Below are 26,939 nucleotides of genomic sequence, written 5' to 3' on the forward strand. Positions count from 1 at the left end.
ATGGAATATGCACCAACTACTAATGTTATATGCCATTATTTTTTAGCCTTGATCGTTACAATAAGCATTTATGATTTTGTTCGAGGCTTGGTCTTTTCACCAAAAAAGTTGGGATTTATGGTAAAAGTTATATGTTTGAAGTTTTATTTCGTTTTGTATTTTTATATCTTAAAATTTGAAAATAGGTCTTGTGAAGTGTATTTTTATCGGTCTAAAATTATAATAATTCATTATTACTAATTATCATTTTCAACAAAATAATGTTTAAATTTGTATCTTGGATGTTTCCAAAAACTTTTTTTTAAAAAAGTTTACAAGCTCATAAAATATTTATTTTGTTATACATATCTTAATATCAAAATTATATATACTTTTTGGGTCTAAATTAAAAAAGCAATGAGGGAAAAAAACGTGGGTTTGAATAGCTTCTTTCTCTCCTGGAATCTTTATCTATACTATCTTATATATATTTCTATACTATATTATTAAGTGTGAGAGCATGATAGTAACCACTTAGAGAGGACATCAAATTTTTCTTCCAACTTTACCCTTATATGATACTAATATTACACTTTTGTTTTTTGTTTTTTTTTAAATTTCAACACACATTTTTTTTATTTTTTCAACCATTTAAATATCAATTTAGTCTCTTCATAATTTGTCAAATTTCACTTTAATCCATCGATAATGATAAAAAATATGTACAATCGCGTGTCCAGAATAACTAGTTTTATTTATTTATCATCATGCAAAGTTGTGGGGACACCATTTCATCACCATTTGCGAAGATAAGGATGGAGGCTAATACACACTAGCCCCCCTTTCTTCCCTTAACTCTCTTGTTAATGGCTTCCATTCTATCCTTCTCTCTCCCAATTACTGCCAGAACCAGAGCATCTGCAGCCGTGATTTCCGATCCTGTCGAAACACTCGACAGCAAGTTCGGAAGAAAAGGCATCAAATTCTTCGAATCCAACGATTTTCCCAGTGTGGAGCTGACGGTAAGGAATGGGAGCTCCCTGAAACTTCAGATACCTAATGCCCATGTTGCTTCCTACATGCCTAAAGTCTACTGGAAAGACGATGGATTTGAGGAGGTTCTTTGTTCTCTCCCTGATTCTAGAGGTGGTATCGGTTTGGTCATCAATGAAGAAAACTCAAATGGGTCTTTTGATTGGATTGTGAAAGACGCGGATTCTGACTCCATTGATGCTGTACAGGTAGGCATTCATTTGCCCACTACTGGAGCACAAAAGTCCCGATAGTTCTTTACGTCATTCTTATGATTATTGCGACCCAATGCCAGAAAGAATGTATGTATGCATTAAATATTAATTTCTTACATATATTTTCCTATCTTTGTTTTACATAAAATAAAAAGATCGCAACGATATATTAAGCACATACGGTCATATAAGCCATAAGCCGAGTAATATAAGTTCAGAAATTACCACGCACCAGTTAAAAATATGTAACAGAAAATTGAGCACGAAGGATTTTAAACTCGTGATCTTGTTCCTAAACCGTGTTAAATATAGTCTTTTTCTTGCAAATTTTGATATGTGGTTCAATGATAGAGTACTGAACATATATATGAAATCGTGGTTATGTCCATGCAGGTAGAACTAGGCTGCACCAGAGGAACTCTAGATATAACTTATGTGGTGTCACTCTATCCACTGAGCATGTCCACAGCAGTAATCGTGCAGAATACTGGGAGCAAGGCTGTTACTTTAACCAGCGCTATATTGGGACATTTCAAGTTCAGGAGTCGAAGAGGCTCTGGAATTCAAGGACTACGTGGCTGCTCTTACATGACCCATCCTCCCATATCTTCGCCTTACGAAATATTAACCCCATCTGAAGCTGTAGCGTCCGAGGATCCTGGATTCTTTGCTTTCGGGTATGAACCCGAAAAGAAACCTGGAGAATGGACAGTTCAAGAGGTGCCAATTACTGTCTTGAAGCATAAGCTCAGCAGAGTTTATGCAGTCCCGCCAGCAGAAAGATCAAAGCCATTTCATAGGAGCTTGGTTTCAAAATTTGAAATCATAGATCAGGTGACTAAACAACTTGATTTGGTCCCATATAATGTTTTAAATAGGGACTATTTTCATGGACTAAAATGAGCTCCACTTCTTGCTGATTCTGGATTTTCTTCAGGGTCGCGAGCTCTTCTTCAGGGTAATACGAATGGGATTTGATGACATATTATTGTCAAGCCCAGGTTCATGTTCTGATAAATATGGAAGGGAGTATTTCACATGTGCAGGCTCTGCATCGGTTTTGGTTCCTGTGATAGTGAACCCTGGTGAAGAGTGGAGAGGGGCACAAATCATAGAGCACGACAATTTGTGATTCTTTTATTCTGCCATCGTTTCTCTTACTTTTCACTTCTAAGATAATACATGCATGTTAGTAAAACAATCCTTGGATCACCATTCTCTGGGTATAGAAATTTAAAGTAAAATAGTGTTTTTTAAATTATTAGTGGTATCCTCAAATTGTTCGTCACAGATTAAAAGCGTTGAAATTACTGTCTATTAAAAAACTTTGACCAAGAACGGATATACTTGTAATTACCAAAAAGAAGGATGATAATGCCAAAATATCTCTGTTTTATAAACAGAAACGACCACGAGATGTTGCTATGTTATCTAACCTAAAATGGCAATATACGATATTGTGTTATAGGATAAATAAAGTTATGAGTGAGGAATCTCATCATCAACTGAAAATCTAGTTCCAGAGAATCAAAAAAAAGTTATCTACCCCATCTTGGTTCTATTTTTGTTCATTGCAGAGATCTGGCAAATTCAAAATAGCGTATCATTTCATAATGCTATATTTTATTACATTTTATTTTTAAATAAACTGTTGAATTACCACCGCCACTACTCTGCCAAGATCAGAAAAAGACTAATTTGAAACTACATGCAAAGTAGAATTGATTAGCGGAATCAGAATGCAAATTAGCTCTCGGCCTCTCAAAGCATTGACTGTTAGTGTTAACATAAAGCATTCATAAACCAGAAGGCTCGAAGTGCACCTAGAAAACAAGTTCAAATACAAACAATTCTGTGATTGCCATTGTTGATTGTATCCTCAAGAATGTGTTCAAATCTAATATATCCAAAGTACACGTAAAAATAAGCAAATCACAGAACCAGAATCTAGGTGGGGACAAGAATGTTGCCATCAGCAAGATCACCAATTGCCAACAAACGATAAACTATTGCAAATAGAATAAGGAAAATGCCACAACCAATTTTGCGAGCAGAGAATTGGAAGACTTTGCGTACATCGGCATCTTGAATTTGCGTTTCATTTTGAATTTGCGTTTCATTTATAGGAATCATATTCACAGACACTGGTGTATCTGTGTCAGGATACACATCTTCAGTTGAGGAAACTGATTCTGAGCTGCAAATGAACTGCTCGCCACTGTAGGACAAATTTTCATCACTGTTGATCGTGGGATTTATACCCGGAGAAAGGCCATTGAACTTTGTTGCTGTCATCTGATCAAATGTTATTGGAGTAAAGTTTCTGACCCTTCCAGTTTGATTCTTAGAGAAGCACAAGTTCAAGTTATCTGGATCCTGAAGTGAACGAATGAGTTTTCTGGGGGTACTGAAAATCTTCACATCATCGAGTTTGATAGTAGAGTTTGATCGCTGAAGCACAACAAAGACAGATGTATTATGAGGTGATTTAGTCGATATTGAAAATACATTAGTACCAAAAGAACTTACCTGAGGACTGGACATTGGAGTGGACCTTGTGCTTCTCACAGCTGCACGTCCAGTAGTCCCTTGTAGAAAACCCGTAAAATTTTCCGTATGACCACTGCAGTTGTCCGAAAATTCATCACTATCAGGTTTCAAGATGTCTACCTCCCGAGTTATACCGGAGAATATACCGTCTTTAAGAGATATATCCAGTACTCCATTCTCGCATCTTCGCCAAAGTTTACGGTTTACGCTTCTGCGATCATCACTCGTACCTCGAGGGTCCTGTTTCATCGAGATTGGTGATCCAGTAAAATAATCATATCCCACAAAAGAATTGATGGTTTGTGACTCGGGTGACGCGGTACAAGGTGATTTGACTCTAGCACCACACACACTCCTCGTGTTTTCTCTTCCATCAAAATTTGAACCAGTGATTGAATCTATGACTCTCTCAACTTTCAACCCCTTTTCAGCACAAGTCCTCTTTGCTATTTGTACCGCTTCAAATGCAGCCCCAGTAACAAAAGGCATCCGATCAGACTGGCACTTTTCTAGCTCTTTTATTACGAACTCCAATTCAGATGATATACTTTTTGGATCCAAACATCTCATCAAACAACTCATCATATGTATGGCTGACAATTGTTTTTGTGAATTTTCCTCGGCAAAACCAACGTCAAGAATTTGTACTCCAGACTGCAGGAAAAGCCTTGAATACGCTTCAACTATCAGGCTGTTGTGTTTAGCCAAAGTCATAACCAAAGCCATATGGGAATTGGTCTGTGAATGCTTCTCCAAAGCCCCGGCAACTCTCTGACACACCTCATTAACCATCCCATTTGAAGCAAATCTCCAATTATCAGATTGGACGAGCATCTGTAGACAAAGGGCAGCCCCAGAAGACAGATTCTCTAGGCTCCCCAATAGGCAATCTGAAAGAGGCTTACATAAAGAGTGAATAATGTATCTCTTCTTATCATCTGCAGTTGTCGGGTCTATTGCATATCTTGCGATGGCTGGAACCACCTTGGAACAAGCCTGATGAAGGGCAAAAGATCCTGCACTTGAGGACAAGGTCTTGACAACGGTAGTCATAATGTTATCTATCTGAGGGACAATTTTTGGCCCATGAACTCGAGCAAGAACCTCATATAACGAAATTGTGTATTCACCAGACGATACACCAGTCTCTTTGCTCTCAGAAACCTTAGCAAGAAACATGGGTATTGCTTTAGAATCCAAGTCTTTTACATATGATTTCAACGCTTTCATAGCTAGTTTTCTACTGTCGGCATCCTTCTCAAGATTCTCCAACTCCCTCAGAATTGGACTTAGACTTCTCCTCATTGTAACCACACCCTGGAAGTTGTGAACGGAAAACTTGAAAAACTAGACAACCAATTCAAAATCAGCTTCTGGCTTTTTTCCTAAAATTTTGCAACTAATCACCACCTTGACAAATAAAAACCACCCTCGTTCTTCATGTCAAGATCGCCACATTAAGAAGTAGTGGAGATACAATAGCAGGTAGAGATAAAGCAAGAAAATAAGATCAGATTCCAATGCTCCAAAACAAAGAAATTATTTTTGGTCACGCATTTAATAGGAAATTAGAAGAAATTCCATTTTTTCCGAGTTAATTAGAAAATCGTACGTAGCAGGTCAAGAGAACAATGGTTACCCTTAGTTTTTTTTAAAGAAACGTTCAACTCTGAACAAGAAGTTCCACATATCCTGTGCAGCTCAAGAAATGAAATCTCAAATGCTAAAACTCAAATTAAACCACCAAAGCTCGAGAAACGAAAACAGACACCAAATATACCATGACATGAAGTAAACAAAAAAGCCTATTTTCAAATACAAATTGATTACCTTAACACTGAGATGGCTAGATCGAACCCACTGTTTGCTTTTCTTCCTGCTATAGCTTCAACCATCCAAGTGGAAGAATAAGCGGCCAAGAAATCATTATTATACTGTTGCTGTTGTGAGTAGAATTTTCCCAGATTAAATTGGAAAATGAATCTGATCATTCAATACCCATTACCCGGTTCCGTAGTTTGACTGCAGAATAAGATCAAAAAATCGAAAATTCTTGAAAGAAATGAACTTTAGCGGGTGGTGGGTTCGATGATTTTGACTGTCCGCGCGTTAAGAGCGTTAAGCAAAACCCTAGTCTTTTAAAAAAAATGATAGGGGTATTTTCATTCAAATCTTTCCCCTTATTTCCCCCGCTATCCTCCTTCAAATTCCAACCTTTTCTTTTCCTTTTTAACTTTAGTACTTTCCAAAAGGAGCAAATTACACATAGCAAATCTTGATGATAACAAGCCCCTTCCTATTTAGGAACCAATTTCTCAAAAAAGTTGTCTTCTTTTCATATTTGTAATTTGCACTTGAAAAATAGAGCAAATCTTGATGATAAGTGTGTTTGGAATTCAAAGAGATTTGGAATTGAAAATGAGTAGGTCTCTTGTGAGACAATCTCACGAATCTTTATATGTGAGACATGTCAACCCTATCGATATTCACAACAAAAAGTAATACTCTTAGCATAAAAAGCAATATTTTTTCATGTATGACTCAAATAAGAGATCCGTCTAACATACGACCCGTCAGACCGTCTCACACAAGTTTTTATCATTGAAAATATCATTTTAATGTTTGAAAAGATGAAATTTTAAAATGAGATTGGTATTTAGTGGAATTTGATGAGATTTGATTTAACTATGTGAAATATTTGCAAAATAGGATAGATTTCATGGGATTTGATGGAATTTGGGTAATAAAAAGAAATAAATGTATTTTTAGCAATATATTTTTAAAACTTGCTTATAAATTTTAAATGTTTTTCTCAAATTTTATAAATTATAATTTATCCAAAAATACATATTATCAATTCACTAACATTTATATCATATATATTTTTGAGAAAATTATTTCAATATCAATTTTAAATATTTTTATGTTAAAAAATCTATAAATAAGACATTTCTATTAAAAAATTTGTTGTTTTAATAGTAAAAACTTAATTTATCAAATTCGATAATTTATTTTTAATGATAAACTTTATAATTTTTGCATTTATTGAAAAAAATTCAATTAAAATAATTTTTTTATGTCCCAAAATAAATTTTTTCCTTGAAAAAAATAGAAATATTTATATAAATATTGTTAATAAACAAATAATGTTAAAAAATAGTAATACAAGAATTTTTAATATAAAATAAATAATTTTAATGGTTAACAAATTACAAATTACATATAAAATTTTACCAAACACCAAATACAATTCTAAATCCGTAGATTTAAAATGCAATTCCAAATTCAATTTTTTTTTACTTGTCCAAACATACTGAAAAGTGATGGAAAGCTCCACACAATGAAGGGCAAAATTGTCACTTACGGCTCAAATTGTGCTCTGCTTTAAATTAATCCCGCTTTTAAAAAAAATTAAAGACAATAATAAGTATTTAAAAAAAAAGTAATCTTTGGATACAGAAATTGTAGTAAAAAATTATTTAAATTTTCGGATCTATTTTATTTATTTTTTAAAAAAAAGTCATTGAAAAGGCAAATATTTAAAAATGTTTCTAATAAACCATGGATCTTGTAATCAAACATCTCATTTTGGATCGAGCTTGAATAAAAGCAACAAAAACTTGCATAATGTAAGACAGAAATGCCAGGTAAGAATTATCTGCACTGAAATACACACCCTTCTTTCTTTTGTGGCTCATTTCTTTTTCTCATAAAGGTTGGAATCTGTGGGAAGAAATTCATATTCGTGACAATAAAAATACGAATGATTCATCGAAGTAAGTTGCACACTATCAAGTTTACATCGCACGTGCCGTTTAATATCACTATTTTTTAAATCAATAATTTTAAGATATTGTAACAATAACGAAATAATGTTTCGTAAACCACAATTGGAGCAACATAAATTCTAAGTTGTTCCAGTTGTAAAATTAAATTAAAGTTGACATGCAAACACTATATATAGAGGGGGGAAAACCAAAAGAAACAAGATAAGACGATCATAAATTATATACTTGGACTGTTAGAATGTCCATGCACAAACGAATTACAACACAAGAGGTAAAGACTTAGGTCAGAGAAAATACGGTGGATAGGACCAATTACAAACAATAAGACCCGGGAAAAATTATAGAAATACCAGAATCAGTCGAGCGCATCGGAAATAAATAAAAAGAGGGGAAAATGTAATCAAAGTTCAGAAAGAATTGCAGGGATGTAATGAGACAATTCTGCAGTCAGTGACTGAAATCCATTGACAAGCTGGGTATGAAATTCTTGATCTTCCTCCCCAATCAACCGAAAGTGTACACGAATGGCCCGCTTGCAAACAGCCATAAATTCAAGGAGTGCAGCAATCAGTTGCTGCAACTCCTGAGATCGGAGCCTTGTTGCAGGCTCACCAGAAAGGAATGCTGTACAAACACTCAGGACTCCACTGTTTACCTGTTAAGTGTGATCAAATAGTTCAGTGTATGGAAAAACTCAAACGGAGAACCTAAAACCGGGTATTGGATCTAAAAAAATTCTCCACATAACTAAATCGGGTAAAAAGAAAGGAAAATTTAGCTGATGCAAAAACTTTAGGAAATATAATATCATGGCTAAACATAGATAGGATATATAACTCACTTGAACCGCGACCGAGCCTTGAAGTATCCTTTGTAAGCTCTGAAGACGTGGGAGTTGATCGCCTTCCGAACTGCGTGGCTCTTCAAGTTCATTTCTTAATGCCGATGTCCGAGTTTCAATCATTCCAATAGCATTCTCCACTGGAGAGAACTCAAGTGATTCGGACTTGGTTACTAGAAGGCGGTTCACCAGGGCAGGAAAAGAGCCCTCAGTCTGTAGCACCGTGCGTCGTTTCCATTGGTCTTCCAACCCACCTTGAGTCTTTCCATTTTTTGTGAAAGGGGTATCATATAGAAAGCGATCAAAGACCCTCGCACGAACACTTCCAGTGGAGAGCGAGAATATTCTCTCTCTTCTGCTTCCCAAGTCCTCATCCTCCATAACAGGATCAACCGCGGTTATTTGAAGGTAGCAAACTTCGGGCAGCAGTTCATCTGATTTCACCTGTCTAGAGTCTGGGATGACATGCAATGTTGTACCATCCATTCTCGACTCATATATATGACTAAGTTTCTCCATTATATCACCCAACCGCACATCGCGAGGCTCTCTATATACATATTCCTTTCCATCAAGCTTCCCAAATTTTTCACCATAAAATCCCACCCTATAATACGTTGCATCAGCAAAAGGTATGGGACTTGATTCTTGCTCAAGAATGGACTCGTAAATATTGGTCAGCATCGTGTGGCATTTAGCCAGCAGTCCGTAGGCCCTTCTGCTCTTATATACTGGAATTACCAGTTCTAGGATACTGGCACAGAAATGGTGGAGCTCAGCTTGGGAGAAAAGCTTATTTGCAAGTTGCAGGTACTTCACAGCTGAGTCAACAGTAAGTTTAGAAGCACCATATCCTTCAACCTCGGCTGTGGAAGCCTCGGAATTTATCTCCCCAGTGACCATAGGGCAAATTTTGCGTAATGCACTTACATGATCAGAGCTCCATACTCCGTCATTCCTACTTACAAGAGCCTAGAAATGGGTAGATTTTGACATAAGTACAAGAGATGAAGAGATTTAAATTAAAGTCTCACTTTGTACTATCCTACAGCAAGTCCTGACCCAGTTAAGTTGGTGTAGTCATGACCATGAAAGATCTGTCAGGTTCCCATGATTGTCATGTTTAATTTTTTGTTAATGGCGTGTTAAGGCCGCATAAAAAGTTAAAAAAAGACGAGGCTTTTCGAACCTGACCTCCTGATTGAAGATATGTGTGTGAATATGAGGTGCGTACGACCAAAACATAGATAAGCCAAATGTGAAACCATAAAAAAATATTTGTTTATCAGCGAGTGAGTAAATTTAGTAACCTCATTTAATCAACAAAAAACATAAAAACAAACACATTTAAAAAGAAAATACATAAATAATAAACCATGACAATCAAACTAGGTTACGTCACAAAGCAAAAGGAAAATAGTAGCTATCTGGCGCAATCAATATTGGCATTCCGTTATTGTTTGTGCTATTAAAGAAAGATTAACATAAAAAATTCATATGATAGGTATATTATAAGACAAATTGAAACTATTTGAGGCTGTGATTAAAGAAAGGTACTGAAAACACTTCTTTCAACATGGTATTATAACTTGCCTGCTCTTCAAATCTAAATTACAGTTACGATCTGGTATTTTCAGCTTAAGCAAAACCAATACTTTTAACCACTCTGATCTGAATTGGACCAAAACTATATGGAATTGCTACATCTTATCTGCTTAAACCAGAATGCCCCAATTTTGAACTCGTATCTGTTGGAAATAAAATCGAGAGAATTTCCATAGTCTCCTCTAGACAATAAAAAAAGGACCCATTTCCACGATAACGAGATTTTTATGAGTCCAAAAATATACTGGATTAAAAAAATGTAGAGCAGATGCATCTGAACTAGTTTAACAAAAGGCCTATAATGTAATGTTATAATGAGTTCGACATGTTTTTCGTAAATTTGCTTCCTGAAATTTTCAGTAAACTTTATTAGGGTATGCTAATAAATTTTTACTTAGTTTACACCTAAGAACGCTAATCATTCCCACTGCCAGTCATCTAAATACTTGGCAAGCTGAATTGTGCTTAGTATTCCTTAAAGAAGCCACAAATACCAGAACTTTACCTGCATCACCACTCCAGCAACAGCAACAGCACACTGCGCTGCTTCAGCCCAAGACTGCATCTCCTGATGTGCATCACACAGGTGCAATAACCACATTATGTGAAGATCTGGAACTGGAGCAAATGCCATTGCAAGTTTGTAAAAGCTCTCAGCAGCAGCATATCTATCCAGTGTCATGATAGTAACCTAGCAAAATAGAATCGGCATCATTGACAATTTCAATGGAAAGTGTACTCATGGCATGGAACATGTCATATTAGTGATCCGGAAAGCCAAAATATACCAGAAGTGCATGCTCTAGGCTGGCATCAAGAGCGAAAAGAAGACTGTCTGAAAGGGTCTTTACTTCCGACCAGGACCACTGAGTCTCTTTTTCATGACCAGCGACAGAAGCCATGTCCGGAAGACCACACTCTCTGAGTATGTTGAGGCTCTTCAGTTCATCCGCAATTTCCTCCAAAGATTTTCGAAGACGACGCGCTTCACCGGTTTCTTCCAGTGTTCCATCAGATCTTATATGTGTAACTTGAACTTCAGACATCAATTCTGACAATGTAATAGTTAGGACGACGCGTAATCTAGCAGTCTGCTTAAAGTTAGAGAAAGAACTCTGCAAAACAAAAATGGATGAAATCTAGCAATTATAGAAAAGGGGCAACAATAATTGTGCAAGGTGCATAAGCAATCCTACCCGTACAAGTACCAGAAGCCCAATTACAGCCCTTTTCCTGATATTTTCATTTCTAAAAACTGAAAGCCGGAGAAGATGGAAAGCAATTTGCTTTAGAAAGCGATCGTTTTCCCTTGCCATTAGCACAGCCCCATGAAGCTCAAAAACGCTATTGAACACGGGAAACAGAACTTTCCAGAAAGCCAGAGGTTGGTTATGTGAGAAGACAATCATAAATATAGAAGTAATGCAGTCAAGTTTTCCATAATCTGTAGCAATGCTACGGGATTCGACAGTTCCAGAGAATTTTTTAATTGTTTCCAACACTTGAAGACTAACTGCAGTACTCAGGTTCTCTTCCCAAAGTTCCTGAGACAAAAGAAGCATTAGATGTCTAAGAATATTTTTTTAGTATCAAGGATGACCAAATGACTGGAGGTATATCATAATTCAAGCAAATAAAGACACTAACTACAATACTTCAAAGGACAGAGCTTTCTATCACCAGAAACATCCTACCAGTTTTTGTCTCAATATTGGATGCAATGATTCTCTTAACGCTTGTGTTGAAGCTCCAATTCTTGACGATTGGGCCTGAGCAAGAGCCTCTCTCAAGGAATATGGCTGACTAGGTGAGTTTAGCTGGGAGTTGACCCTCTGCCACAAATAACCATTTTCAGGCGTCCCTTGAGGCTGCATCAGTTGAGCTTTTAGATATTAAGCACTGAAAGAAATGAAATAAGACATAAAATTGCAAAATGATCTTCATCAAGTAAGATTGAACAAACTCAGTACATAACATACTCCGACTTCTAGGCGTGCGGCCTCCAAGAGATAATGGTTAATTGCAGGAGAAAGTCTTTCAGAATACTTTGAAGAAGGGGGCTTATCTCCTAGCGGACTGCGAGAACTACTTCCCATAAGCATGCCACCTTCTGGTTTTCTGTGCTGCTTAATTAGTGATTAGAAGTTAGGAGAGTATGCCAATAAAGTGTTCAGAAAAAGAAAATAAAAAAAGGTGGAATGTAAGACCAGAGATGGCATAATGACAAGTAAAGCAAATGATCTATTAAGACCCCATTGACATGAGAGTGGAAGAACAGAGTTTCACCATCCATGGAAAATAGAGGTACCAAGTAAAATATAACCACAATTGATCAACGTACAGCTGATGAAACTACATATAATGCCAAGGTTTCTTAAGTTTATGCTCATCACACTTCAATCATGAGATGGCAACGTCGAGTTATGAGAAGCAACTTATGGAAGAAGAAAAACTTCACCCACATAAGAGATCTTTGATTTGGAGAAAAGAACCAAGGGGACATCACATGTCCACACCAATATTTCCTAAATTTAAGGTCTGGACGCATTATTATCTCCATTTTTTTGTAAAAGACACAGCTGCCCACCTTGGGGTCTGATGTCTATAATCCAAACGGGGCGAGCATATGCTAGCACCTTCTCTTCCCCTACCTCCAGAATCAACTCGCCAGTTGCAATAAGGAAAAACTGGGGCCATTCTGAAACATTATTTTCTCTTCTGGAATTAATGGGAGAGAGAAGAATAACCATGGCGATGCCCTATCAAGTTGTCTCCTTAAATCGGGACCATGCCCTCGATATTTAAAAGTACCAAAAGAGTTCAACGATTAAAAAGTCAGAGCATCAGCCATGGAAGACAGTAATTCAAATTTCTACTAGAAAAAATTAAAATAAGTTAAGAGAAAGATCAAGTAATTAGAATATGAGAGGGATATGAATCGCTATTAGGCTATTTTAGAAGAAAAATACTGGAAATTTTATATGATTAAACTCCAAGTATTCACAGTCTCATATTCTACATTCATAATGGTTCACAAAAGTAAGTAACAACCATGTGCAAGAAAATAGGTACGAGGAAAGGTAGGCATGGCTTTCACAGCGAAGGAACTCAATCTTAATTACTTAAACAACCATCAGAGAATGAAATGCAATTTTAACCCATAAAAATGTTTATCAACAAACCATTAGCTTTTCAACGAACAGAAGAAGTCTGAAAATTTGCCAAGAAAGAAAAGAATATAAGATGTAACCTCAAAATGAATTAGACATTCTTCCAAAAGTTTGAAAAACAATCTGGTGCGAGCAATACTTTGCTGCCAGGCCTTGATGAGAGAGGCATCATCCAAATTACGTATAATTTGCAAAATAATAATCAGAACTTCACGCTTCTCAACTGAGCTTAAATTGTAGAAAACGGGCATTTCATCAAGTATCTGTAAGAATGCAGAAAGGAAAAAGATGAGACAAAAAAATACAAAACCTACATAGAAAGCAACATTAAACACATGTCGGTCTTTCTGCTTCAAAATATGTTGCAACATTTTAAGAAAATATCAACAAATGAAAAGAATAATCAAGTTTGTTGTGCACAGCACATCTAGTGATATTGACATATTCCTGATGGAACATAACTAAGGGTTGTAATTCTAATTCTAACTGACAAAGGTATAGACAATTTAAGCCTTGCGATGCATAATCCAAAAGGATTAGATAAACTTACATACCTGGCCTACAAGGGGGAAATATAACTGAGCTATATACAATTTATCTTCCAGCTTTTGATAACGAACGTCAAACTCATGCTTGCACAAAAGAACCACCAAAATTCTAGCAGCCTGCATATCCTCGTAAAGAAATATTTTGATTAGGCATGAGAGAATAAGAGGTGAAGTAAATGAACATAAGTTCAACGAGTTAAATAATAGATTATGAAGCTAATCTTCATATCCTGTCAACGCATATTTTTTTCACACCTTAGCTCGCATAGATAGATCCTCATGATCCAAAGTAAGGAAAATCTCTTGTATAAGGACTGCTGACAGATAATTTCTGCGACAAATAAGTGCACCACATCAGGCACATCGAACATCTCAATAGAGGGTGGTCAGGATTAGATTTATATAGGAGAGTACCACGACAGACAGAAATAGCATTAATACCATCATTTTCATTGATATAATATAATTTGAACATCATTCACAGAGAATATCATTAAGTAAAAAAGCAACGCTTTAACAAACTGAATATACAAAAAAACAATATCCACGGGTTAAAGGAACTCAGGGTAAGAACAAGGCCCTGTGGTAAAAATATTTTTTAAAACTATCCAAAGACTTACATGATACATGATTTTTTAAATCGATTGAAAGTCCGGACCTATATATTTTTATTGCAGAAAATCGTTAAATTTCTGCATCGACCTCAACGGTTAAGCATAAATAGTAATTTTACCCACAGTTTTCAGTTACATGTAGCGACTTTTAGAAATAACTAGATAAATTGGCAGAAAAAAGGGGAGGATCATCATTAAATACTATATTTACAACCCATTTCAACCTCAATTCACTCGCAACAGCTAGAAGAACTCCATTCAAATGCATAGAATTTACTGACCAAAAAGAACTGAACAAGTAAAGCTATTAAAGTTCTTAGGATCTGAAAATTCCCTGAAGACAGAGAGTTTTTTAGAAGCTCAAGCAATTTACACGGGCCCACCATATTGAAAGCATCCACGCAGAGAGAGACTTGGTAGCTCGAAAGGACTCATCATGACAGCAGCAAAAAGGATAAAGCACTCGTACAAGTTAAATGGTGGGTATTATGATAACGAGTTGCAAGTGTTACCTATCTGAAGGATCTCTTCCAGGCATTTCCACAAAGAGATCATGATCACATAATATCTGTAAGAATGTAAGCTTGCAATCATGCAGCACTGACTGACATACCCCAGAGAATTTATCGAGGTACAAGGATACCTATATACAACAAACATAGCCCCGTTATATTTAACTACCATACAGGAATTAAACAACAGGAAGACAAGGCTCCTTGCTTAAAAGAACAAGAAAACAAACAGTCAGGTAAGAACAAAAAGGTTCTAAGCAAACAATGGAGTGTATGAGTCGCTTATGAAACATGCAAAGCAAACTTGTTCCTTGAGAAACAAAAATTCGAGGGAAATGGAGAAAGGAATTCATGGAAACAATCTTCATGAAAAGTTATCGCGGCACAATCACTAGCCATCTACTCAAAAGAAATGATAACACATTTACTACAGACTTTTGAAAACATAGATGCAGTTGGAAATTAAAGGGCGGCTGTTATGTTTGAGTTCCAATTATACCATCCAATTTAATTCAAGGAAAACTTCTTTTTTCTATATAAACAAGTCTTTAAATTGATAGGCCGGAAAACTGGTTATAAATTAAGGTCGCGTTTTAGGATTTTCTAATTTGGTTATTAAGATTTTTTAATAAAAATGGAAAGGTTTGAGATTGATTTAAGGTCTCGTTTGGAATGATACGACTTGAAATCATCAGATCCATGATTTCAAATTCTGACTTGTTTGGATGGACTAAATTAAAGTTAATTCTGAATCCACTCTATATCAAGTTAGGCATTTTCAATAATAGTGGTGAAATGAGTGGGCATATAGTTTACTCGTTCATATTCCTCTGAAAAAAATCAACTTGACGTCCTTACAAGGAGAACTTATTTATTGCAACTGGTTTTTTAAAACACTGTGACTAAAAGCATATAGCTTTATGAATATTTTTATGCATGATTGGGACCGGTAAGAAGTAAAATTATGTCTTGTAAAATCAGAGCAGCCTTAAACCACTTTAGAAAACCAATTAAGTATGAAAAACTTAAGCAAAACTGACATATTCTGGAAGATGCAGCTGAAGCTTTTATTATATCATTGAATTAAGGTAAGTTGCATGATCGAGTTTTTACCAAAAACTATAACCGACGTTAATGGTGAAATTCAAATCTAAGTGGTACGTTCGGTGAGACCACTGCTTTTTTCTTTGAAAAATCCACCATCATGTAACTTTGATGGCACGGTTAGTGCCTCTGAACGACAGCCCCCGAGACTCGGATTTTCATAACCGCATATAAAGATGAAGGAGCAGAGAATATGTGACATAATATCTAGAGTATCGTTACTGCTAACATTAAGAAGAAAGCAAAGCTCCAAGAACTTAAATAAAGTAGAAGATACCAGTTCAAAAACTTGGCGAGGCTCAATTGTTGACAAAAGATCATAACAAAAGAAAGCCAAGCTACTGTTCAGATATTTGGCCAATCCTAAACCTTTTTTGCAACGCTCATGAACTTCGGTTAATAGGCAATCATACAGTTGCATTATACATCGAAAAACACCTTCTTTCAACTGCATCGGTGGAACATCTTCTCCTACGCCAAAAAATCCATATTGAAACAGGTGAACCAGAGAACGAGGATCATGAAATCGAAACGAATCAGGGCAAGCAAGTTCATGAATGATGATTGTTCATAGATTTCCCAAAGAATAAAATCTTTTTTGGAATGCAAGTGCATGAAATTTCATTTAGTATCAAGGAAAAATGATTTTGGCTATCACCAGTATTTAGAATTATATTAGTTTGTTCTTGGTCTCTATTTTGGACAGTTAAAAAATGGTAATGGTACTAAACACTTCTAAAATATCACCTAGAACTATAGGCCAATGCAAATGTGAGGTGAAACCTGGACTAAGGTGGTAAAAAAATTTATCCGGTAAATAGCTCCTAACATTGCAAATGAGACGATTTCAAAAGACTTCATCATAAAGTAACATGGAGTATGATAATAGATACTAAATACTGATTAAACTCATGCACATAAAACGACATTAACTTGGACAAATAAAAATTAAAAGAAAAACAAACTTTTGCCATCACTAGAATGAACTATATAATCTAGCAGCCACATTGTCCCTGAATCAAAAACATTTTGTGAAGGGTTGGAAATTATTCTGAATCTTAACTGGATAGCAATTATGGAAGACCCCGGAATTTTGGCAAGCAGTTACCTGAGGGAAGATTTTGATAGAACAACCGAGTCTGTTCCAATGCCATGGATTTGACAATTACTTCAAGAAAAAACCAAGCCATGGCCAAAACATCATCGTAGACTGGGCCAACACGGTAGCCTTTTGCCTGGATTTCGAATAATGATTTAAGAAATAAAAGCACTACGCATGTGTCCGCTGATATAGAATAAAATAATCATGGAGTGTACTGGCAAAAAGACAAACACTAGAAACATGTACCAAAACAGAGTTGTTTGTCAATTTATGGAAACTTTAACAAAATTCTCATCCAGGGATACTCAGCTAGGGAGAGTGTTCCAAAGCTATATTTGCAAATATATCTATGGCAAAATTCATGAATTTCATCCATAAACAGTGGAAAAACTAACAGGAGTATTTGGAATTTCCACTCGTCTTGCACTGTATTATGGCAGAAGCTTTTTACAACTTAAAACTAACAATAGAAAATTGGAGCCTTTAAGATTTTATAAAACAACCAGTACTCAAAGCCATTTTTACCAGGATAGGTTTAGAAGACAACCAATTCTTATGTACAGTCATAATTAAGAAAATCTGGATTAATATTAAAGAATTTTATAACTTCACAAGATATTACTTGCACAAATTAATCTTGAATGCCCAATACAAATTAATGCCCCGCAATTTCATAAATTTACGCTCCAACATAGTAAAATTCTTTATCATGCATAATGGAAAATTGAAGGGCATTAGATCTGAAAGTTTTAGAATACCATTTGAGGATGAATAATAAAACAGATATAGAGAATCAGACTAACAATGGAAAGAAATCCTTATTGCTTTTATCTGGTCGTGTCTATAAACAAGGATACAGTATTTTGGAATTAAATGCCAAACTAGCCTAGGCACTAAATTACCTTGCTGCGGGCCAAACTTCCCCACACAGTAGACAGACCAGGATATACAGGTGGTTGACGACCTCCAAAATCATCAAAAACATAGTCGACAAAGTTCACCAGGAAAAGATTCCTTTCACCGTCATCCACAGACTCTTGCTGCACCCTATATAACATAACAAAATGATCACAAAAGTGTGTTGGACGTCACGGACAAAAGAAATGATAAATTGTTACAAACTCGTTTAGCTAACCATGCACAATAAGAAACAAGCCAACCTCTAAAAAGTAAAGGTACTCTTGGTGAAATTCGTAACAATAAACAATACCTTGTTAAAATGTTAACCATAGCTCTGAAGGCTGCGACCTGAACAAGGAAAAGTACACAGTAAACACCAGATGAACAACCAAAACATTCTTTTAGAAGTCAACCATATGACACAGCAAGAAAATAACAAACCTGGACACTATTTAACTAACAAATAAAATAACATAAAAACCCGCTATTTAACATAAAAGCACCTGCAGAGTCTCTCCACCACTGCCAATGAGATGGAGAAGCATGTTTAACATAGGCTGAAGAAACTGAAGCAAAGCTGTAGAATCAACATTTTTCAAGCTGTTGATTGCCTGAATAAAAATATGACCCAGCTTAAGAAAACATTGAATAAGAGGTTTCCATGGCAACAATTGACAATATCAAAAGAACATCGGTCAGATTATTTCATTTGTAAGTCATCATTTAAAGACAACCCAGGAACATTACCAGCTTTGCGTGTTAAAAAGTACAAACAGAAAATCCCTTATGTCCATTTAGTTCAATGAATTCATACAAACAGGTTCAATTGTCAGAGTAGAGTTGGATAGTTATCAGGTTTAGACTTTAGAGGCAAAATATAATTAAGATGCCGCGTAAAAAGTAGTCCGTGGTTGACTAAAATTATCTGTGAAGCACGTAATGGTTCACTCAATTAGGAAGAAACTACAGTATAACAAAGTCACAAAAATAAACCTCAAGAAGCTCAGATCCCCAAGGTGGACTTGTTCGAAGAATGTGTCTATCATACTCAAGGAAAAAGTCTCTTATGCGCTCGCTGATTGGATATAGTGATGAACATAAACGCAACCTCAGTCTAAATATATTTTTGCCATCCTCCAAGTAATCCACTCTCTCCTGCCAAAGAATACCAAAATCGAAATATTTAACATATAATTATCAAATCAGCAATATAATTGAATGCAACCAATTAGGCAACAAAATAAAAGCTAAAATCAGGAATACAATTCATAACAACCAAATCGGAAAGCAATGCAATTTTATGAATTCTAGGATAGGGGGATCAAATATCGTGGAAGAGTCGAACACCACAACAAGATTTGCCTAGTGACTAGTAAAAGTTGCTCAAAGCAAGCACTATCAATTGAACAAAAGACAAATCATTCATAGAGTTATAAAGATTAAAATTTGCTGTCCACGACATACCCTGGTACCATCTTGAAGATAGTGTGGTACCAAATCCCTCATAATAGGTAACGAAATATCTGATTTCAACCTGCACAATCCAGTGAAAAATACAATGTTATCTAGTGTTTTGCATGTTAACTCCCATTTGAAAGAAAAACTCATTGTCCTAGTAATTAATTCAACTAGAGGTCCTGGGTTTACATAAATTACTTAAGAAACGCACAGATGGCTTTCCTACAGTCATACTGCCAAATAAAAGTCAGACACAGCAGCCTTTTGCATTCACATTACATCATTATTTATGTAGCAAATAAAAACCAGGCACTGCTAATAATTAGATTAACAGAGAGAATTCTTGAATTTCACGTGATTTAACCAGACTCGGGTGAAGGAATGTGCAATATCACAGCCCAACCATATAAATTCCAAAAGTTACACTCAGCTTGAAAAAATCAATTGTTAATTAAGCATGCATGCTTTAAAATCTCATGATAACAGCAGTTTTAATCTGGGTTGTATATTATCATGCTGTCACTGCATTTAAATATGCGAAGGATGGCATACAAACAAGTGCATCAGCATTATAACATGTTAATGACAATCTAAGGAATATAAACAAGTCTTGTCAACTCGATAACATACTGAACATGAGTTGACAACGGAAGCGAGGCATATCCTATTACCACCTGCAATGGATAGACAAAACATTAACAACTTGAATGAGATTACACAACAGAAGAGGTAACTGACATAATAAACAGACATATGATGGCCAGAAACTGGCACATGAAAACAATTTGATATTGACTCTGGTCTTTGGCCCCATAAAAGGTAGACGAGTATGAGATACTAGATACAATGCCTCAAATGCTAATAGAGTACATCGCTCTTACAGGTTTTGGAGCTTCAAGCTTTGTTTGAAGGTCTACATGAAAGAAAGTAAACAAGAGGTGGTGCATTGGAGCCCAAATGGCAGGCAAAGAAACTTTGATTTCGTCATGGTAGCAGGCGACCCTCGCCCCAACAGCAATTTGAGTGTGAACGTATTTCTGAAGTGCAGTACCTGGTTCTCTTGGATGCATCGCCTAAGGAATATAATTTTCAATCGATATGATACACAAATAAAACTTGTTTAAGTGCGTAGTAATATTGAATCTACCTCCAACGGTTGCTTTTTGATATCTCCATCATCCTTTCTCAGTTCAACCCGTATAAACAAATTTCTTTTTCTACTCATGCTAACACTCAATGGATAAACATAAAGACAGTGGAAAAGCTCTGAGAAAGGCTCATTCCTCAATGTCGACCGAAAGTCAAAAGCTTGGAACTGTAAATAAAACAATTATGGCTTGTCTTGGTTAGAAGACAAAATCGGCTGAATATTAATTCAGATAATTAGACTGGCTTATCAAGTTCTACTTCCTATAAAAATGTTATCCATGAGATATATTTGAATTTTGAAATGATGATTTCCATCAGAATCGCAAAAGTTCAAAAATATCCACAAGCCAGTCACGCAACTCTCACAAATTATATAAGTTATAAAATATCATTATAAAGGATGCATACATAATTAGTGGCAGTATTTGAGAACCCGGTAATTGATCCATTTCTTTCCATCTCTTTCCTACCAGAGGACTTTGACTCCAAATATGCATTCTGAACTTGATCAATTCTGTAACTGGATCGGTCAGCTACAGAACTTTGATTGCCCTCATAGTTTATAGTTTTGTTATCCATTGCTTTTTCTGAACCAACTTGGACAGTTTGGAGCTTTTCAATCTCTAATGTTAAGACACCCTTCACGGGTTTATGAACCTTGTGTTTAGGATCCTGACAAGAGAATAAAAAGAATCATTAGAATAAGAAACCACCATCACTAGAATCATGAATTCAATGACTACTTATTTACGGATAAAAAAAAAGAATTAAATAAATAGTAGATATGATAGTAGTAAAATTAGGAGGATGCGAACTGCTCATGCCCCATTCTAAGAAGAGGGGACCTATCCTAAGAAGAGGGGAGACATAAAAGAAAACAATGAATATGGCCAACAAAGACACAGATTTTGCATACTGATATTTGAGGAAATAAATGTTTTAAGAAAGAAATAAATAAATAAATAGACGTGAATGAAACGTGACCAGAAGGGAATCCTCGGTATAGCCTTCTTTAACTTTATTCAGATTTGACACTTCAACCACAACAGAGTTACCACTTGAATAGCCCAGTTTTCCATCTACTGTTATCTTTGCAACTTGTTCAACAGCAGCCTCTTTAGAACTTGAACCCAGCATGCTTGTGGTGAGAGGACTGCTGGGAGAAGCAGACCCGCCAGAAGCAGAAGAAACCCCACCATCAAAAAGCGGGATGATTGCCCAGGCAAATGATTCTTTGTAAGGCATCATTCGAGACCACACTTGCAGCTTTTGCTTCTCCCTCTCTGTCAGATGAACCTGTTAGAGGGAAAAACATTTGTAATGTAAACAGGTGTTGAAGTACAATCAGTTAAACAAAACTTTTTGTGTGAGAATTCGACATTGATATATTTAAACCATTAATGTGAGAAGACATTATACATAATTTAGGGTTTAACTAAATATAAATCTCATTTTCCTATCCTTCATCGTTGTAACGGTCATTCCATCAAGCTCACCTTCCAAAAATCAAATAACCTCATTTCATGTCCACGAACCATTAAAATTTACCTATGTACTGACAAGTGACAGGTTGAACTTTTGCTTACTGGTTCTTTACGTGAATAAACAGATGAAGTCACTCCACCTTCTTCAGTAGCAGGCTTTTCTAACTGGATAAGCAAACAAACTGATGCTGATGGTGCATCGAGATGGAAGATACCATGTGCCTCACTAGAACTTTCTTTCTGGAGATGAAAACATAAAACAGGTACACGACCAATTTATTTGAAAATCATAAAAGCACAAAAAGGAAAGGGAAGGCAACAGTGAGAAGGACATTTCAGCTGAAACCCGACTACAATTAAAAATGCAGAAACAGAATACAACATCAACGGATTAAGCCTTACATCTTGCATTTCAGCGGGTAACATGTGGAAAATGAAATCCTCTGAAAGTTTTTCTCTTCTCTCCCTATTGTATAAACAAATTGTGCCATAAAATGGCTCTACAAGGGGAAAAACAGGTATTTTCAGATGGGAGTGAAAAAGTGGTAAAACAAGATTCCAAAACAAGAGTAACAGAAGAAGAGACAGGGCATGGCATAAAATACCTGAATAAAAACTCACATTAACAAAAACATAGTGTATAAACTCACCAACAAGCCCGGCTTGAAATGACAAGGATAGCACCTTCACTGCAATCTTTAGCCCACTACAAGGAAAAACAGAGTTTGAAATAGCTGGAAAGAGTCGAAATCCAATGCAACTAGATTTCACATCCACACACACTCATGCACTCAGACTCGGTCAGAGAAACCTGTTATTCTGAAGTATATTAGTCCCAGGAATTCTTTGACCAAATATTGTTGACCTCTCATTTTCCCAGTCAAAAACAGGCTCATAAGCAGGAAGCGGAGATTCTCCGAAATGCTGCAAATGATATATAAAAATGTAAAGAAATATTAAGTGGTATAAATTACGAGAGATGCCATCCGCAGACCTTGGACATTTCAACATTTGATTGATCATGAAAGTTTGATTCTGAAAAATGGCTTCCAGATGTGCTAGGCTTTTCTACCTCCGTTGAATCTTGTAATGTGACTCTTCTGGCATTAGCCAGGTCCATTTCTGCAAATGATATAAAAACATGCCTTATGTCATGTGCATGCATCTTTCACAGAAATGCACTAATCTTACAGAAACACGCTCATTGTACAATGCTATTGTAGTGGTGCACGGAAAAGAATGCATGACAAGAGAAAGTCTCCTTCCATAGTTCCATTGAGTGTAAAAACCGAAATTCCAATTACTGCGATTGGCGCAAGGAGGGGGTAGATGCAGGAATTGTGTGGGGAGGGAGGGAGATGGTTTGATGATTTATATGCATTTTGGAGTCAAAACTTAAATATCTTACCTGGGGGACCCCCTACCTACTATTTAAGGGCCAGACAGAAAAGAAATTTAGATACGTAAGAGGGTTTAAAGTTATTCTTATTGGTGAACTACATCCAGGGAACTGAAATGAATACAGTCCATTGCAATTCATTCCAAAGAGAGAACAGTAGTACATACCATCCATCTACTTCAATTTGCATAGAACAATGTTCCTCTAACAAAGAAAAAGATCAATCAGCATTACGTATACCGACCTGTTTCCATATCAGTGTCAGGCCCCTCAAATATCTGATTATGAAATGGGATAGGGCCAATGCTTTCATAGTGGCCATACTTGTATTCATCTTTGACCAAGTCCGTCCCATAGCTCTGCACAAGTTCATTTAGATGTGGCCACTGGTCCAAATTGTCATCCAACTGTAATAAAATAACAAACCACGTCAAACAGTGTAAGCATTAGGCTGATTGAATGCTCAAACAGAATAAGTCTTCGCTGAGGAACAATGTCAACAAGTTTATGCAGCAATCACTCATGGTTCAAAAGCGAACGCAAAACAAAATTAAAGATGGAGATGAAGACGATAGGACGAAGAAATATAGAAAAATTACTGAGAGAAAAAACATGAGAAAGAGTGAAAGAATAAAATGATTGGTTGCGTCACTTCCTTTGACCTCAAGCTTTTGAGACAAATGGTCCTCACATTGTGTCAGAGCAAAAATCACATATTTGCTTCACATGAATTGCAGTTGAATTCTATTATTGGAAGGGGATTGTTAGCATCAATAATTGTGCCTACTAATACCACAATCTGAATAAGGTGCTTTGACTATTATATGCTTACAAGATCATAGTTGTACTGCTACCAAACCCGATCTCATGATTGGCATTAGAGCCAGGAGGTCAAAGGTTCAACATCCCTAAGACGGAAAACTCCAAATATTTTCAAATTGTCTAGGGTGCTTCTTTCTAGGCCTTTGTTACCCAATGTCCAAACAACTTGAACATATACGCCTTGGATATTAATTCTGAATATATACTTTCGATTTTCGGATTACATGTGGGGCATGTTAAAGAATAAAACTTTTGATTATTCCAAACAACTTGCGCGAATACAACGTATACAATATACCAAACAACTTGCGCGAATACAACGTATACAATATACCAAACAACTTGCACACATCCCGATACTTGCACGTATACACCGTGGATATTAATTCAGAATATATTGATTCTCAGTTTACATGTGGGGGCATGTTAAAGAATAAACTTTAAATCATCCCATCTTCCAAGAGCACGAGTTTTGAGAAAAATGGCATAATTGAAGAGAAAGGGGGAGGCGAGGGATAAATAACACGCTACTTAAAGTTGAAGGATAAAAGAGACACGTGTGGTTAACGATCTCATAAACCAAATGTAATGACGGTGCGAGGCATGAGTGCCTTGTGGAATAAGAACACGACAAGGTGTGACTTACCTAAGCAGCTTGATTTTCGAACTCTTAAGGAACTTTGAGGTAATGATTTACAAGAAATCTGTACCTAGGCATACGGGCTTTGCTTGTTGAGCTTAACAGCTAATGCAGAGTGTGCTCCATGAGATTTTAACAACTGTGCAACAAACAACACTAGATGGGTACTTCATGTCAAGAGTCCCGTTTACTAAGGTGTAAGGGCTCCCTTCACTAAGTCTACTTCCTACATGCAGGGTGTGGGCGTGAGCATGCTCCACGAGTTTTTTAACAGAAGTGCAACAAACAGTGCTAGACCCACTTCATATTAGATATGCATATCCAACTACATCTAAAACTACAGTATCAAAATTATTCAGAACTGAATTAACAATCTCACCAATGGGTCCAACTTAAAGCAGTTAGAAAAGGAATGGCGCGGAATTCTTTGGAAACGAGGCCCATCAGCCAACACATTATCCATGCTAGACACAGGTTAATGACCTGAAACAAACTTGAGGTGAAGACGCCATCAATATAACAATATTACTTACTATGTATCAGTCGAGTTTGTTTAAAGAAACAATTTTAGTAGCACCAACGTGGAGTGAAGTAAAAAAGTAGTCTGCCCCCTCTCAACTTCCTTCCCAGCAGAAAAAAAAAGGAACAAAAATTAAAATGGTTCAAGAGCTCGTCTAGTATCCCACGAGCCCCTTATCCAAACTTGTTATTGGTATCTTTGTACATTTGACCCATTTCTAGACTCTTTTAAAACAAAAAGTTCAAGAGAACGGCCGTACTCCACCAGTTAATCAAAACATGTGAAACTTCCTATAAAGCATATATCTTCTGCTTATACATGAGATAAAAACAAAGAATGACCTAGATCCAAGATCTTCTAGATCCCCAGCCTCTGATGTAGTTTGACATTCGAAAATTGATATAAGCCGAAGCGATCTGGTAAGATGGGAAACAGCAGAGGAGAAATGAGTATCGGGAACTACACCGTCGTTTTGCTGATTATATCTGTGTGATTGGTTGCGAAGATCCTTAGTAGAAGCAGTTGGTGAAGACGGTGTCGTATTCTGCAACAATGTGGGTTGTCTATGGCGAGGGCAGCTCCCCTGTAATCTAGGGTTTAACCTGCGCGAGAGAGGGGAAGTCCTCCCAGGAGTCAACAAGAGTCAAACACCCAACTTTTTAAAATGGTAAAATTTCCTAATTTCCGATCAACAGCGTTTTTATATAGCCCAAAAAAATTATCACTTTTTATTATTTAAAAAAAGTCATTTTTAATAAATTTATCTAAAGTAACAGGATTGAGACAGTTTTATATCAACGATTAGTCGTGATTAAAATATATTTTTTTATAGAAACATTTACAGCAATTATATTATAAAAATTAAAATGTTAAACCAATTTGATCAAAAATGTGATTTTAGAGACGACATTTTATAATAATGATGATCATTATAATATTTGGAACTGGAAATTTAATATAAAAATTATAATAACGTGATGATTTGGTTGAAGTATTTTTTCTACGCCTATGCTTGATATTTATGCGAATATCATCGTCATAAACTTTATACATGATTACACGACTGAAAAAAATCGAATTCAAATGAATAGCTAATTATAAAAAAATTAGAGAAGTATTTTCATAAATTTCAAAAAAAATGCATTGAGATACTTTAATGCGTGTGAATAGCCAATTGCATGTTAATTCTGAACTTGGGCAGACCATTGATTTTTTAGGTGAATTGATAATTTTTTTCTATTCATTAATGAAATGAATTGTTTGTGTTGTGTTCTCTTGAGTTGTACAATCACCCGCCCGGATACATTGTTTAAATATAAGTGATTAATGCGAATTAATACATCAACGCCTGTAATAATTAAAACAAACTTTCAAAATCGTATTTCGACAACATAAATAAATATATAAATAAATAAATAAAGTATATAATCAAGTCCGTTAGCATTTGCTTCGATAATAAGGTTGCTCAAATACATATTTTGTAGATTTTCTTGTGAGATAAAAAGAT

At 35.9% G+C, this 26,939-nt stretch overlaps 3 protein-coding genes across 11 annotated transcripts; 1 reads left to right on the forward strand and 2 right to left on the reverse strand.

Moving 5' to 3' along the window:
* Positions 1–738: 738 nt before the first annotated feature.
* LOC142552104 (photosynthetic NDH subunit of subcomplex B 2, chloroplastic) lies at positions 739–2,464 on the forward strand. The gene is made up of 3 exons (XM_075661728.1): positions 739–1,220; positions 1,620–2,060; positions 2,164–2,464. Exons 1-3 carry the CDS (start codon positions 846–848, stop codon positions 2,356–2,358), a joined length of 1,011 nt encoding a protein of 336 aa, XP_075517843.1. The 5' UTR covers positions 739–845; the 3' UTR covers positions 2,359–2,464.
* Positions 2,465–2,977: 513 nt separating this feature from the next.
* On the reverse strand, positions 2,978–5,907 carry LOC142552105 (protein SINE1-like). 6 transcript variants are annotated; one of them, XM_075661734.1, is made up of 3 exons: positions 5,607–5,907; positions 3,756–5,114; positions 2,978–3,677 (listed from the first exon to the last, which is right to left on the reverse strand). In XM_075661734.1, exons 2-3 carry the CDS (start codon positions 5,079–5,081, stop codon positions 3,174–3,176), a joined length of 1,830 nt encoding a protein of 609 aa, XP_075517849.1. In that variant the 5' UTR covers positions 5,082–5,114; positions 5,607–5,907; the 3' UTR covers positions 2,978–3,173. The 6 variants fall into 6 exon arrangements, with proteins under 6 accessions (XP_075517849.1, XP_075517847.1, XP_075517846.1 ...); XM_075661732.1 differs by having other exon boundaries at positions 3,756–5,161; XM_075661731.1 differs by having other exon boundaries at positions 3,756–5,186.
* A 1,852-nt stretch (positions 5,908–7,759) lies between these two features.
* On the reverse strand, positions 7,760–26,092 carry LOC142552107 (guanine nucleotide exchange factor SPIKE 1). Of its 4 annotated transcripts, none has more exons than XM_075661735.1 (31): positions 25,774–26,092; positions 25,292–25,395; positions 23,695–23,857; positions 23,046–23,173; positions 22,863–22,975; positions 22,702–22,757; positions 22,454–22,551; positions 22,154–22,291; positions 21,552–21,863; positions 20,976–21,239; positions 20,566–20,733; positions 20,300–20,491; positions 20,049–20,092; positions 19,425–19,494; positions 18,954–19,115; positions 18,464–18,571; positions 18,271–18,308; positions 17,963–18,107; positions 17,067–17,193; positions 16,236–16,429; positions 14,855–14,985; positions 13,984–14,059; positions 13,735–13,845; positions 13,261–13,443; positions 11,990–12,133; positions 11,705–11,878; positions 11,207–11,554; positions 10,799–11,125; positions 10,516–10,701; positions 8,406–9,377; positions 7,760–8,219 (listed from the first exon to the last, which is right to left on the reverse strand). In XM_075661735.1, the coding sequence occupies exons 2-31, from the start codon at positions 25,373–25,375 to the stop codon at positions 7,965–7,967; spliced, it is 5,511 nt and encodes a 1,836-aa protein (XP_075517850.1). In that variant the 5' UTR covers positions 25,376–25,395; positions 25,774–26,092; the 3' UTR covers positions 7,760–7,964. The 4 variants fall into 4 exon arrangements, with proteins under 4 accessions (XP_075517850.1, XP_075517851.1, XP_075517853.1 ...); XM_075661736.1 differs by having other exon boundaries at positions 25,292–25,405; XM_075661738.1 differs by lacking the exons at positions 22,154–22,291; positions 22,454–22,551; positions 22,863–22,975; ... (2 more) ...; positions 25,292–25,395; positions 25,774–26,092.
* Positions 26,093–26,939: the final 847 nt, after the last annotated feature.

Source organism: Primulina tabacum, chromosome 7 (assembly GCF_025594145.1).
Source record: "Primulina tabacum isolate GXHZ01 chromosome 7, ASM2559414v2, whole genome shotgun sequence".
Classification (NCBI taxonomy): Eukaryota; Viridiplantae; Streptophyta; class Magnoliopsida; order Lamiales; family Gesneriaceae; genus Primulina; species Primulina tabacum.

Coding starts and splice junctions, on each gene's coding strand:
- LOC142552104 (XM_075661728.1), top strand. CDS start 846: ATGGCTTCCATTCTATCCTTCTCTCTCCCAATTACTGCCAGAACCAGA. Junction 1,221..1,619: donor ACTCCATTGATGCTGTACAG/GTAGGCATTCAT, acceptor ATGTCCATGCAG/GTAGAACTAGGCTGCACCAG. Junction 2,061..2,163: donor AATTTGAAATCATAGATCAG/GTGACTAAACAA, acceptor GATTTTCTTCAG/GGTCGCGAGCTCTTCTTCAG.
- LOC142552105 (XM_075661734.1), bottom strand. CDS start 5,081: ATGAGGAGAAGTCTAAGTCCAATTCTGAGGGAGTTGGAGAATCTTGAG. Junction 3,678..3,755: donor CTCCAATGTCCAGTCCTCAG/GTAAGTTCTTTT, acceptor GTTGTGCTTCAG/CGATCAAACTCTACTATCAA.
- LOC142552107 (XM_075661735.1), bottom strand. CDS start 25,375: ATGGATAATGTGTTGGCTGATGGGCCTCGTTTCCAAAGAATTCCGCGC. Junction 22,976..23,045: donor CAAATGTTGAAATGTCCAAG/GTCTGCGGATGG, acceptor TATCATTTGCAG/CATTTCGGAGAATCTCCGCT. Junction 8,220..8,405: donor AAGGCTCGGTCGCGGTTCAA/GTGAGTTATATA, acceptor CACACTTAACAG/GTAAACAGTGGAGTCCTGAG.